This window comes from Manacus candei, unplaced genomic scaffold (assembly GCF_025592945.1).
Source record: "Manacus candei isolate 608988 ecotype Guabito, Panama unplaced genomic scaffold, ASM2559294v1 h1tg000003l, whole genome shotgun sequence".
NCBI classification, from domain to species: Eukaryota; Metazoa; Chordata; class Aves; order Passeriformes; family Pipridae; genus Manacus; species Manacus candei.
The window spans coordinates 20,433,848-20,447,611 of record NW_026138051.1 but is presented as its reverse complement, the minus strand read 5'-3'; the positions used below and the strand labels follow the sequence as shown (position 1 = coordinate 20,447,611).

At 48.9% G+C, this 13,764-nt stretch overlaps 1 protein-coding gene across 4 annotated transcripts in view; it reads left to right on the top strand.

Annotated features, from left to right (window-relative positions):
- The window catches only part of ARHGEF9 (Cdc42 guanine nucleotide exchange factor 9), a 206,395-nt gene that overhangs the window by 20,822 nt on the left and 171,809 nt on the right, over positions 1 to 13,764 (top strand). For all 4 annotated transcript variants that reach the window (XM_051790131.1, XM_051790127.1, XM_051790130.1 and 1 more), the window contains exons 2-3: positions 2,098 to 4,813; positions 11,765 to 11,912. In XM_051790131.1, coding sequence (XP_051646091.1) covers positions 2,165 to 4,813; positions 11,765 to 11,912 — 2,797 coding nt within the window. In that variant the 5' untranslated portion in view covers positions 2,098 to 2,164. The remainder of the gene's footprint in view (positions 1 to 2,097; positions 4,814 to 11,764; positions 11,913 to 13,764) is intronic.

Sequence of the window (13,764 nt, the reverse complement as noted above, 5' to 3'; positions counted from 1 at the left end):
TTTAATAAAGGGCGGAAATGGCCAAAAGGAGTGAGGGGGGATAAAAAAAAGGTGAGGAACAGCACTGTGAGTGCCTGGGTCAGTGAAGGTGACAGGGAGGAGGTACTGGAGCTGGGGGAAGATCCCTGACGGGAACGGGGCCTGTGGAGGCCCCGCAGGAGCAGGTTCTCCTGATGGGAATGGGGCCTGTGGAGTCTCCACACTGAAGGACGTTCTCCTGACAGGAATTGTGGCCTGTAGAGGCCCAATGAAGGAACAGGACCATATTCTTGACAGGAGTCACAGCCTGTGGAGGCCCCACACAGGAGCAGATTCTCCTGACAGGAACTGTGGCCTGTGGAGGCTCCGCAGGAGGAGGAGAGAGAACACATGTTATGCCCTGACTGTCTCTCTCCCAATTCCCGATCCCCCTGCACCCCTGGAGGGGAGGTAGGTCCCTCAGGAGTGAAGGTGGGAAGTTGAGCCCTGGAAAAAAAGGGGTGGGTGAGGGTAAGGGGTTGTGTTAGTTTTGTCTTTGTTTCTCATTATCCAAATCAATTGTAACTGGTAATAAATCAAACCAGTTTTCTCCAAGTCACAGTCTGCTTGCCTCCGACAGTGATTGGTAAGGGACCACCATATTTTTATATCAGCCCATCAGCTTTTTCATCTTATTTCCCCCCTGTCCTGTGTGGGGAAGGGGAGAGACAGCACAGTGAGTGGACATCTGGCAGCTGGCCATGGTCAGCCCACCACAGCAGCAAACATTAATTTCTGCTACCCTAAGTACTATTGGTGCCAGAAATGCTTGGCACAACCCCTGCGGTGTGGCTCGTGGAAAGCCAGATGACTGTTATTCATAAAAAACTGGGACAGAAGTTGTTTCTCCTAAGGTTTCTGACCTCCCTTGGCTGTACTCTGGTTCTGTGGTGTCTCTGCCACTCGTGGGTGTAAGACAGATGTGGTGGCAAGGTAGAAGCAACTACATTTGACTGAGTACAAGGGTGAGCCTTTCCTTGGCCAAGAGGTGTTCCAGGGCAACAGGTGCTGCATTAATAACCTTTGTGTTAACAGATATAGTAACTTTAATTTTTTTTTTTTATAGATATGGGAACCATGAACAGTGCTGATGTGGGTGTTGCTCTCCCTCTGATCACTGGAAAAGAGGTTTTCCGTTGTCAAACCTGAGTCTCTGGGGCTGTACCCCTTATTGTTGCTGCTTTTGCTTCCTTCTTCCTCCTGAGAGAAAGGTTGGGAATTGAGAGGAATTAATCCCAATTAGTGCCTGGCATGTTGCAAAGGTAGACAGCAAATCCAGGACCAGACTCAGGACCTGGGAAGTTGTAGCAGTGAGACAGGGCAGAGGTATTTTCAGGGGAAGGGAAGCTTTAGGATCTGTAAGAGTGGGAGTTCAGATGTTTTCCCACAGAGGGTTTGGAGTGGTTTCCATGTGGGGTATCTGTATTTTTAATCCTGTTCACTGGAGCTCACTGGAGGGGATCACATGTGTTTTGTGTTGTGTTGAGTGGTGGCCAAGCAGCTTTCATTCAGTGGTCCAGTTCCAGCAAGGGATTCCTGTGCTGGTGCCATCACTAAAGTAGGAAAAATCTGGCTTGGATATTCCATGAGATTTCTGATGTTGTAGTATTTCAGAATTGCATTGCTTCCAGGAAAAGGCTCGTCGTGACTTTGAATGCCTCCCTGAAGAGACTGAACTCATTGGGAGTGCGTTGCCAATTCCTGGCAGACAGGGCTGGTGAAGATGACAGTGACATGTGCAGGGACACTTCACTGGAATTTCCTCTTTCCCTCTCCACCACGTACTCTGATGTATTTGGAGTCCCAGAGACTTGCAAAACGAAGACGTGATTCATGGTATTCTGCACATACTTTGTGGTAACTTTATTAATGCAGGAAGTTTATTTGTGGTCACTAAACCTTCAGTCATTTAAATCAGATTTAATCGTGGTTTGGGAGCAAAATTTCAGCCTTCCTGGAATCAATGGCAAAACCACTGTGGCCACTGGTATGAGATTTGACTTGTGGTGCTTTAACAAATGTGCCTCCTAAAAAAGCTTTCTGCTCCTAATTGCGTTCCTTTATTCTTTTTTCCCTCAGTCTTATGAAGAAAACAATCTGAAGACAATGCATCCGTGACCCCGATCCCAGTTTGCGAGTCAGGGCGATGGAAGTTGTAGAGCATACTCCTCTCGCGACAGTTCCCAATGGATATGCAAACAGGATTTTCCAAGCGAACATGGAGGAAGGGAGCATTGATGCGCTGGAGGCCTGTGGTGCTGAGCACTGCACCTCCAGCGACGCAATTCCGAGTGAGCGGGAGGAAGCACCCAGGTATAAGAAGACAACCAAGGGCAACCGGATCTGGAATTTCGTCAGACGAAGGAAAGGACTCTCCACGAATAAAGACAGACCTCAGTCCATGATCCTGCTGGGAGTTACCTCTGAGGTCTCGGAATTGAAAAAGCCATCCTTCATGGAGAGGGTACGGTCGTCGAAAAAGGGAAGATCCTCCAAGACACCCAAGAATGTGGATTTGAGAGCATCCAGAGTGCAGGTGGCGTGTGACCCCGAGGAGGAGCCTCCTGCCAGTGGGCAGAGAGCTGTCTACAGGGTGAAGAAGCTGGGGGACGGTCGGAGGCCCTCCCGCCACTCGTACGCAGGGTACATTGAGGATTTCGATTCCTCTTTTGAAGACATAGAGCTGAACATCAGCATTCCTGAACTTGATGCCACTGAAAGTAAATGTCTCAGGGATATTAGTGTCAGATTACACAGTGAGGATAATGATGGTAACTGCCACAGAATACCAGCCAGAAAGAGCGAGTCTTTGAATTTTGAAAACCTTAAGAGTCCTGCAGCTGCAGAAGGGGACAGTCAAAAGAGGTGTGCTGTGCTCCCCCAGGAGAGCCGGAGAGGAAGGAGCTCTGATGTTTGGAGTTATCTGAAAGGAATTTCATTAACTAGCAAAGATAATTCAAAGCTTCCAGATCAAAGGGCTGAAACCAATTTCCAGAACTTAGAAAATACAACTGATCATTCCTCTTCTTATTTTGACTTTGATACGAAATGTGAGGAGAATCCCAGACAGCGGAAAAAATCCAACGGTGCTGCCAAGGCCACTCACTTTGGGGGGGTTGTGAGGTTCCTGACCAGCGTTGCCGAGGCAGCTCGGAGGCTGCGAGGCTCCTCAAGGGCGTTTTCCCCCGATGAGAAGAGGCCTCAGCGGAGTTTCCGAGGCTGGAGGCAGGATGTTGCCTCCCACAGAGAGGGCTTGGTTATTGAGAACGAGAGCGCAAAGGCCTTCTGCACGGTGGGAGCGTGTCTGCAGTCCCCAGATTCAGGCACGTGGGAGAACCTGAGCTTTGAGAGTTTGGTGGGGAAGGAACCTGTGCAGCATTGCAGAACCACGGAAGGGTCCAAAGAGGTTGGTTCCTCTGCCCTGGGCAGCGGGAATGACAGGGTTAATGGAACATCACTTTTTCCTTTTGGGCCAGAACCATCCATCTCCCACCTGCCAGAGCTTGCAGATGGTTCTTTCACTGAGCTAAATAGCAAAGACCCCTCTGAGGATCTGATTGAACTTCCCCAGACGACTCTGACTGACACGATTCAGAACTTGGGCAGTACTTCAGAAAAGACACAGGTCATGGGTAGGGACCTGCCACCTTCTCATGATCTTCCTATGAATAGTCTGGATGCTGTGGACCTAGGCCATTCTCCAGCTGCCAGTGGTGACTTTCCTGCAGAAACTGAGGCTCAGATCCACCTTCCACTGGCATTGCCAACTAAACTTGATACTGAGGACGTGTCTTGTGCTCCAGTGGTTGCTAAAGACATGGATCCATCTCCAGCAGTGGCTCAGGAGCTTTCAAAGGCAGAACTGGATATTCAGGACTTGAGAAATCCTGAGCTGCCTTTGCAAGACTTGTCTGGAGGTAAGCTGGGGACTCAAGACATTGGCAGTACCCTGGAGAGGATCGTGGGCAGGGACCTGCCACCTTCGCAGGATCTTGCTGTCAGTAATCTGGACGCTGCAGACCTGGGCTGTTCTCCAGCTGCTGATGGTGACTTTTCTACCGTGACTGAGGCTCAGATCCACCTTCCACAGACATCGCCGACTAAACTTGGTACTGAGGATGTGGCTTGTGCCCCAGTGGTTGCTAAAGACACGAATCCATCTCCAGCAGTGGCTCAGGAGCTTTCAAAGGCAGAGCTGCATAATCAGGACTTGAGAAATCCTGAGCTGCCTTTGCAAGACTTGTCTGGAGGTGAGCTGTGGATTCAGGACTCAGGCAGTACTCCAGAGAAGGCACAGGCTGTGGGCAGGGATGTGCCACCTTCTCAAGATCTTCCTGTGAATAAGCTGGATACTGTGGACTTGGGCCATTCTCCAGCTGCCAATGGCGACTTCTCTGTAGTGACTGAGACTTTAATCCCCCTTCCAGAGACAACCCCATGTGAGGAGATTGAAGATACTGTCAGTGCTCTGGAGAAGAGTCAGGTCATGGGCAGGGACCTGCCGCCTTCTCAAGATCTTCCTGTGAATATCCTGGACGCTGCAGACCTGGGCTGTTCTGCAGTTGCTGACGTTGACTTCTCTGTAGTGACTTTCTTGAAGTGTTCAACAGTGAAAAGGCAGGTTTTGGAGCAGACTGATGGCCGCTTTAAGAAGCAGGGAATCACTTCATTTGTAGAACAGAGCTCTGTGGAGATCACAGAAGGAGTGGAAGAGTTTAACTGCAGCTCAGAGTGCCGGCCTTTCCAAGTGCATGTCTCCAGGATTGTCTCCTCTGGACGGTTCAAAAATGGAAAGGTAGGAGTAACTTTGAGTAATGTGAGTAACTTTTACTATAATATCTGCAATGAGACCCCACTGTTGTACATCCTAGGAAGCTGGTTTGTATGTGAAAGCATTTTTATACATCCTCATTAGACTTTTCAGTTCAGTAGATCGTTCTGTGAATGGTGGCAGTAGACACCATATCAGTCTGAGTTACCTGGCATATCCCTGAGCTCTTGGTTAAACCTCCAGAGGTTCTCCTGCAGCCCTTTGACCATTTGTGTGTATCAGTGCCTCTAGAAGAGGGTGGAGCAGAAGTTGGTTGTAGGCACTACCTTTAATTTTTTTCCTCTTTACATTTAGTGCATTTGAAGTAGAAGCTCCCGAGAAGAGTGGTTTTGGCAAATGGAGAGTTTTGAAGTGTGCTGTGGACAAACAGCATTCAGCAATTGCACTGTGGCCTCTGTTTTCTTACCTAAAATGACAGTAGAGGTGGTAGGTTTTGATTTTTACTGAATGACGGTGGTCACAACACAGCGTCCAGAACAGCTGTCAGAGTCCTGGCATGGAGTGCAAGAACAGAAAAATAAAAACACGTCTTGAAGAGCTCACTGAGTCGTTGCTCTACTGAGCTTTGCCCCTGCTCCAAACATGTCAGAAGTTGTGTGGCATCAGTAGTTTGTGCTGAGCCTGTAGTGGAATGCCTTGCTTAGGATCTGGGTACATAATATAAGCAAAATAACTTCTTAATGTGACTCTATGCCAAGAGGGGTCTGGTCAGCACTTCCCTGCATCTGTCTGTACACAAAATGATGTTTTCTTTTGGGATTTTAAATACCCAGCCCTGAATGAGAGGTGGGCAGTGGTGGTGGCTCTAATCAGGGCAGGACATTCCTGTTTGGTACAAGCAAGTCTTCCAAAGCCCTTAAAATTGTCAAAACATTTAAGTGGACATTGTATTGTGCAGTAGGTTCCGGGTATTACAAACCTGTCTTGTCCAGCTTAATGCTAGGAAACCTCAGAAGTCTCGTGGATAAGGGAGGGAGATGTATGGCATGAGAAAAGGCCTCCTGAAGCTGACAGACTATCCCATAACTCTCATCCCATCGCTTTATCACCTGCACAAGTGTATCTGTGCAGCAGAAAGTGTGAGCAGTGACAGTCCTATCAGCTGTGCCAGTCTCTGTCACTCTGTGCCAGTTGTGGAACTGTGGAAAAACATGGCAGGACCCAATGTGATCAGCTCAGCTGGTTGCCTGCTGATGAGATGAGGCTGCAATTATGACTTTTTTTTTAAGGTGCCAGGTAGGGAAATTGGGTCAATTTTGTGAAGGAACTGACTCCTTTCCTTTCAGGCTTGGAGAGACCAGAGATATTCCAGAGGTGATGACACTGTTCCCTGTTGGAAAAGGGGTCACTGAAGCTTCTGAGCCAAGAGGGGAAGTGTTTGAAAATTGGCAGCAGATTAGAAATGATGGGGGGGGGGGGGAAATCTGAAGTTCTGACTCCCAGCTAAAACGGGCAGGAGCATTGTTAGTTATTCCTGGATTTGTTTTTCTGCTCCGTTTTGTGTAATACAACAAATTACGGACAGCTCACTGTGTAATTCCAGGCACTCCAGAGGTGAGGTGAGTAGTGGTTGCTCACTTCTTGTGGTCTCTGGAAGAAATGTTTTTAGGAGGAGCTTGAGAGGGCTGTGGTTTGATATCCCTTCATGGGGACTAAGCAAGATAAGAGAGGCACAAAAGGATTGAGTGGAGCAGAGGAGAACAGTGTCCCCCTTTTCCCAGGGCAGCCACATCTCCACTGGCTGAAGGCAGTGGCTGCATGTGTGATCCCAGGGCAGAATCCCAGCTCAGCTGTGTGAACAGGAGATACTGTAAGTCCCAGCTCAGCTGCTGCAGGTTACAAACATTACCAAGAAGCTTAAATATGGTGCTTGAGATAACTGGGCAGGAAGCCTCTCCCGTGTTCCCGTCAAGTGTGGCGGTAGCAGCGGGACCTCCAGGCTGCCGCGGCTTCCTCCCTGAGCAGGAGCAGCTGTAGGGTGGGAGGGAGAGCAGAGCGCCCCCCTCCTGGGTTGTAAACACCTCCTGCATCCCAGAGACTCGCCCTGCAGATTTGAAAATGGATTGTCAGCAGCAGCAAACCCGGCGCAGTCAAAGTGAGGCTCATGGAAGGATGCTCTGGGATGGGAACAGACCTGGAAAGTCCTCCAGCAGCTCCAGTAACAACTGACCTGAGATCCCCCAGGGATTTGCTCGCCTATCTCTCATCAGGGAGCGGCACTCGGAAATGTTTGACCAAAAATAAATATGGAAGAGGAGGAACTTCAGCCTGAGCGTGACAGTGGCAGCAAACTCCAGCCTCTTATTGTTTTAGGGCTAAATTCAGCTCTTTACTGGCACCTGTTCCCCAGGACAGTTGTTGGCCCTGCCACCTCCAGGCTGCTGTGATTAACTGAAGGCTTTGTATTTCAAGGGAAATGCTCAACCTCAAGCAGGGAGAAGATGCTGCCGGGCCAGGGTGGCTTGGCTTGGCATGGCCAGCTGCTGTAGGCAAGTTCCCCAGTAGTTTTACAGTTTGTGAGCAGTGTAGGGAAGAAAGTATTTTCCAAACAACTTCCACATTGTCCCACAGAAAGCACAAAAGTACTGGTTCCCACTGAGGCTCATGCCCAAATCCGTGAGGATTTGGTGTGAGCGGCTGAGGCTGTTGTAGTACCAGGGATGCTGGAGTGGCATTTGGGGGACATGCAGGTTGGTTCTGGCAGTAAGTTAATCTGTCTAGCTGTACTCTCCTGCAAGTAATGCTCCTGTTTCTTGCTTTCCTGGCCTTGCCTTTTAAAATTGTAATGTCTTTGGGCAGGAGCTGACCGATTTTATGGGCAAGTAACAGCTCAACAGAATTTGATCTTAGTGCTGTAAAGGAAATAGCATTGCAACAGCATTTAATAAGAGCAACTGTAGAAAGGTAGAACCCACTTACTTCTTAAACTGTCCCCCTGACAGTTGCTTTCAGACACCATCCCAAGTTCTCCTGTGCTCTGGAAACTTGTGAAACAGTGGAGATAAAATGTTTCGAAGAATTGGAAGAACAATAAAGGTCAAATAGATTCTAATGGGAAATGAATTACTCATTCACACTGCTGCATCTCTGGAATGAAGGTGCCTTCCTTGTTTTGAGAGAGATGAGAAATGGAGTAAAAGATGAGATGGAGGCTTTACTAAGTTTTGGACAGTTGCAAACTCCAGAAATTTCCGTTTTCCATGCCTCTGCTGAAGGGAATTATCCTCATCCTGCCTCTAAAGCATCCCAGTAGGAAGACCGCTGCTGCAGGGAGTCAGGCATAGCCCCATGAATTGTCTTGGACCACTTGCAGTAGCTTGAGATGACATTGAGGTGTAAGGAAGCTTTGATACAACGTAGATTAGTTTGCAGTTCCAGCTTCACATCAGGGTTTCAAACTCCATGTTGTGTCCTTGGACAAGGTTTGTGGGGGTTTTGATACCTCCTTTGGAATGACATGAGGAAAGGTTGCAAGAATATGCATCTGAGATCATATTTTAGGTATCAGTTTAGAGTTTTTAGGGCCCAGAAACAACTGTTAGATTTATTACTGGCAGAGAGATCGTCCCTGCTCATCCCAGGGCCACCCACTGGGACTGAGCCCCGTGGATCTTTCGGGCTCGTGTCACCCTCGCAGTGACAGAGCAGAGGGGTTTCACCGCAGTCTTTTTGTGCCCTCTGCTGGCTTATTCGTGAAATAGGAGGTGATTTTTATGGAACTGCAGACCTTCCCTTTTTCCATAGGATTTTGGATTTTATCTCCAGAAAGTTTGCAGCCTGCCGCTTGCTTCTGGCTGTTGTGGCTGCGCACAGACACCAGTTGTGTTTGTGGGGCCGTTCTCCGGGGGAATTAGGATTGCCAGAAGTGCGACAATGACATTTCTCCAGGCTTGCCAACCTGGGCAGGCGGTGTGTGAACCATGGGATGAGGTGCCAGGCCGTTGGGATACCCAGATTTTCCAGACAGTTTGGTTTCAGGGCTCTGTAAGGGGCAGTGTGATCAAACTCACTCCTCAGCATCACGGCAGATGCTTCTCTTGAGCAGCTGTTGAGTTTTTGCCTCTCAGGAGCCAACCTGTCCCAGTGTTCCCTGCTGTGGAGTGTGATGGTGCTCTGAGTGGCCCAGAGGGCTGGGGCAGGGTTGGTGCTTTCAGGGAATTAATAGGTTTGGTGGTTCCTGCACTGTGTGCTTTGTGTGGGAAAATAGAAGCCTCTCCCTGTGTGGTGGGTCTGACTGGAAGCACAGGATTACTGATTTGCCTGAGTGTGCACATGCCAGAGGATAGGTTTGCAGATCTGCTGTCTGAGCTGGGGCATATCTCAGATCCTCCCACAGGTTTGGGGTTTTGCTTTAGTGCAGCTGCAAGTGTCTTTTCATGAGAGGAAGATACAGCAACTTTTTTTTCTGTGTTTGATGAGAAATTGCAGGTGATGCCCAGCAAGTTGATAGTGACCTTTAGCTTGAGATTGTTTTATTGTCTCTCTGCTGCAGAACATGTTGGGAGCAGCTGCAGAGATGGGATTGCTGAGTCAATTTATTCCTTCCCTCCCACTCTTGAATGGCACTGACCAGGAAATGGTGTCTCGGAGAGTTGGTCTTCAGAGCTCTCTTCATCTCCTGGTTATTCAGTTCCTCAGTCTGCTGCTTACAAAAGACTTTATAGTCCTTCCAAATTAATAAGCAGCGCTTTACTTTCCAAATCCTGCTGTTGCCAAAAGAGCGCTGTATTCCTGTCTGCAGTGAGGTGCAATTTACTTGCAGAACGAAGATTCGGGGTATTTATGGCTTTTAATATGGTTATGTCTGACAATCATCTTATTTTTGGAGAAGACAAAATCTCTAAAGCCTATCTTTAAGCTGCTCAGATTTTTGTATTCGTAATAACCATGAGGTGTTAGGAAAATCTTGAATTAAAGCCTATATTTAGTGCTATCTATAGTGGGGCAGAGGTTTTTTTTGGGAAACATTTTTTTAGCATTGTCAGGGAAAGGTAGATTGAGTGTGCAAAGCTGATAGGCTTTGCATGTATATATAACCAGCCACAGAACACATGGATAATTGAGATTTCCACGTTTTACTTGTTGTGTCTCATTCCCAGGCTCAAAAGTTACAACAGGCCACCTCTGTGGTGCCATCAGAGTAGTGATAGGAATGGGAACATCTGGGTCTGTGTGCTAAAGGGGCTGTGTGTGCAAAACTTCCCTGGATGGAAGGTTTTCTTTGGCTTTTACCTCCTCCCAGCTGTTACCCAGCCCAGAGGAGAGTCCTGGGTCACTGGATACAGTGCTGGGAGCAGGCAATGGGAGATGGAGCCTTAGTTCATCCACAGCTTCCCACTGTGCCTTTGGGGTAATTACAGCCTGTCTGCTTTAAATGAAAATAAGAGCCCATCAGTGAAAACGGGCTTCTGGAGTCCTTAGACAGATCCACCAAACCATCCCAGGCACCCAGCTATTAGCAGGGCCCTGGAAGTGTGACAGATGTATCTCTGACTGGGGGCAGAAGCCTCCCAGAAGGAAACACCTCCTGTCTGCTTCTCCTGACCTTTGTCAAATGATTTTTCTTCTGATTTCTTGACTCTAAGATTATACACACGACTTCCACGGTGTCACATGTCATAGAGAATAAAATGAAAAATAGGAGTTTGAATTGTGATGTTTTTACAAAGGACATTTCATTCTGCAAAATGTCACAGCACAGTTGTCTTTTTCAGGAGCTTTTCCTCCTGGAATAGAAAAATAAAAGTTGGAGTGAGGAAACCTCCAACATTTTTCTCCACTTAGCTCTATATGCTAATTCTTTGGGTTACCAACTGTTAAGGTGTAACTGGGGTATTTGACTGCTATATGGGTGCTTCCATCAACTGGAACTATTTTATTCATGCAAGTAATATTTGATAGACCAGTAACATGTCTTGTTAGCTGATGTCATCAGTCAGCTCCAGAGAAACTGCTGTGATAATTCCTGCTTTCCTCTGTGAATCTTTTAGGAAAAATGGTCTAGTTTTGCTAAAAATGTACCTGGGTGTTTTCAGAGAAGGAGGTCCCAGTTTTCTTATAAGTGCTGTGGTTTGCCCCATCCTTGCTTTTGGACCATCTGAAACGTGGCAAGGGCTGTAAGATGTGTTCTTCCAGGAGATAAGGCACACTGTAATAACTGAAAAAAAGGACAAACCAATTGCTGTAGTGGCTGCTACAAACATTAGAGAGAAAATGGTGTTAGAGGCGTGTGTTGTTGATGGCCCCTGTAATGGATGGTCAGAGGAACCTGCAGAGATTCCCCTCATGGGCCTGCCCCTGACCTGTAAGTGACACACCAGCTTTACCTGGGACCTGCCTGATGATCTGAAGTCTGGCTGACCCTGGCCACCATCTCCAGGCCTGGCCTGGTCCTTTGCTCTGATGGGGCTGGGGAGTGAGGCCTCATCCTGCCAACCATTCCTTGGCTGCTGTTTGCTGTCCCTTAGCAAGCAGCCAGCCCTCGTTGCACATTGTGAAGCCAACCCCAGATGTTTTAGCTACTCCTGTGTCCTCAGCACCAGCTAATTCCCTCCTGCATGTGCTCCTGCTAGTAGCTGGGAACATGAGAGTAGCCTAAACGCTGTGCTGGAAGCAGATATCTCCATCAGTGTTACTCCCAGAAGTGCCTTGTTTGCTCAATGCCACTGGGAGTTGTTGGACTCAAATACTGCTGTGTTCCAGGGACAAGCCCCCTGCAATGGAGGCACTGGGGGCTCCAGCAGCAGAGCCAGCAGGTCTCGATCTCGCAACCAGACATGCAGCGGGGGCAGATTGCAGCGGGCAGTCCGAGGTGTGCTCTGTCCTGGAAATTCTGTTATTGTTATATGTTCTGTGATTGCTTTGCCTGAAGTTTGACTCACTGGTAAAATTCTTCTCTGACCCTTCTCTTGGCAGCCAGTGTCTCATCCTCCTCAGCCGTCCCCACAAGCGCCACCCTTCAAGGTCCTGGTGGAGAGGTGCCGCTCAGAGCCACTGTCGCAGAGCACCCCGCAGGGGCTGGACCAGCTGGGAGGGCGCATGCAGCACCTGCTGCGGCGGCGTGGTGAGTAGCTCTGCATCTTCCTCCCCCGGCTGTCTCGGTGCCACCCCTCCTGCAGAGCCAGCCAAGGGCGGGATAGGTGCAAAAGTGAGGAATGTGGCTCGTTACACCCCTGGCACCAGGTGAGGGAGCTCCGATAGCCCCATGCTGAGGAATTGCTTGTTGGCTAATAAGGTCTCTTTGTGTATAGTGTGTTTAGGAAATAAGACTGCTTTCTCTCTTTAGTGTGTCTGAACACAGTCCCTGTAATTTGGTTATGAGAAGATGAACAGGTAGGCACATAAGGTGTAAGAGGTGTTCAGCAGCTTCTGTGTGAGTTTACATTTGGTAGTTTTCTCTGTCCTCTTAGAATCCTCTGTTGTGAGTACTCATCGTTTGGAGGTGGTGAGTGGTGATGGATGCTGAGATCACAACTCAAGTCTCGTGTTTGTTTGGAAAGACAAGAAGAAGTGAGGAGTTGTTTTATCTCTTGTGCTTGGGTACTTTTCTTCATCAGGAAGGGAATCTCATGAGCCAAGGACTGGGGTGAGCTGTCCTGCATTTGTCCTGCTCACGATGCTAGAGAGAGCACCACGGAATGTATTTGCTGGCAGGGTCTTGTGTTGGCAGGTAAATTGGCTGATGGTTGAATAGATGACATAATTTTTGAACCTCCTAATTAAAAAGATTGATAATTAGAGTAAGGAGATGATTTCCTGAAGGGATACTGCTGGCATGAAGAATCCTGTGATTTAGCAATGGGCAAGCACGGGAGTGCTGCCAGACTGTGCTGGCATCACTCAGGAGCATGCTGGGGATCCGAGCAGTTGATGGATGGTGGCAGCACATCAGGGTTGAGAACAACTAGGAAGGACAAGGCGAATTGGCTGCCTCTTCTGTGAACTGCTGGCTCTGCTTTTGGGGTGCACACGTTGCTGGCACATGGGGAGTCACCCACGTCTCAGCGGGAGCATTCCCAGGTTCGCTGCTGCTCCCGGGTGCTACTCCATGGCCCGTGGGCGCTGGAGCCAGGAGCAGCCTCTTGCTATAATTGGCACCGTGCTGCAGCCTGGCTCTCCCTGAGCCTCCAAAGTGAAGTGTGTATTGCTAAAAATAGCAGCAGGCTGCCTGCATCAGCGTTCAGGAAATAGGTCTCAGTGCAATCTCTCTCCCAGCAACGCTGGAAGAAAATCAGGATTGCTGCCCACCCAGCCTGCAGCAGGGCCCCTGCTCTGCTGCTCTCAGTCCTGGGCAAAGCAGGGCCCCAACCTGTTTGGTTTGGGGGTCTCCACTCTTCCAAAGCCTGGGACCATTTGTGCTGTTTTCAAACCCCCCATGACTGACAGTCTGAAAGCTCTGGCTGGGTTAGAGGCACATGAGGAAATAGAAATTCAGCACGGTGCATCTTTTAGGGCAGAATTCCAGAATGTGGCTGTTTTCTGTAGATGCCATTCTCCATGAGAGGGATGACAAGGCTCCAGGGGTTGGGAACAGCCATGGGGGTGTGGTTACACATCCATGTGCCCTGCCTGGCCCACACGTACCTGTGATGGCAGCTGCTGGGGGACAGGTGCAGTGCCCAGCCCTGTTTCCTTCCTCCTAGTGCCTGTTCCTCCAGGCCAGATGGAACCCTGATGGAAAAAGGGATTAAAATCGCTTGCTAATTGTGGGAGGGAAAGACTCTAGTCTCACACAGAATGGCAGCCTCACCTCAAAAAGAGAGTGGGATAGGATGGGGAGATGAAAATTTGGGTTGATTGGAAAAGTAGAGCTCATTTGCCTCTCCTCTGCAAGCTGCTTTGTGCCTGGGTATGTGCCATCTGCAGGGCCAGGCTGAGGTTTGGTGTAAGTGGTATTGCTTGCTTAAAGCTAGAGC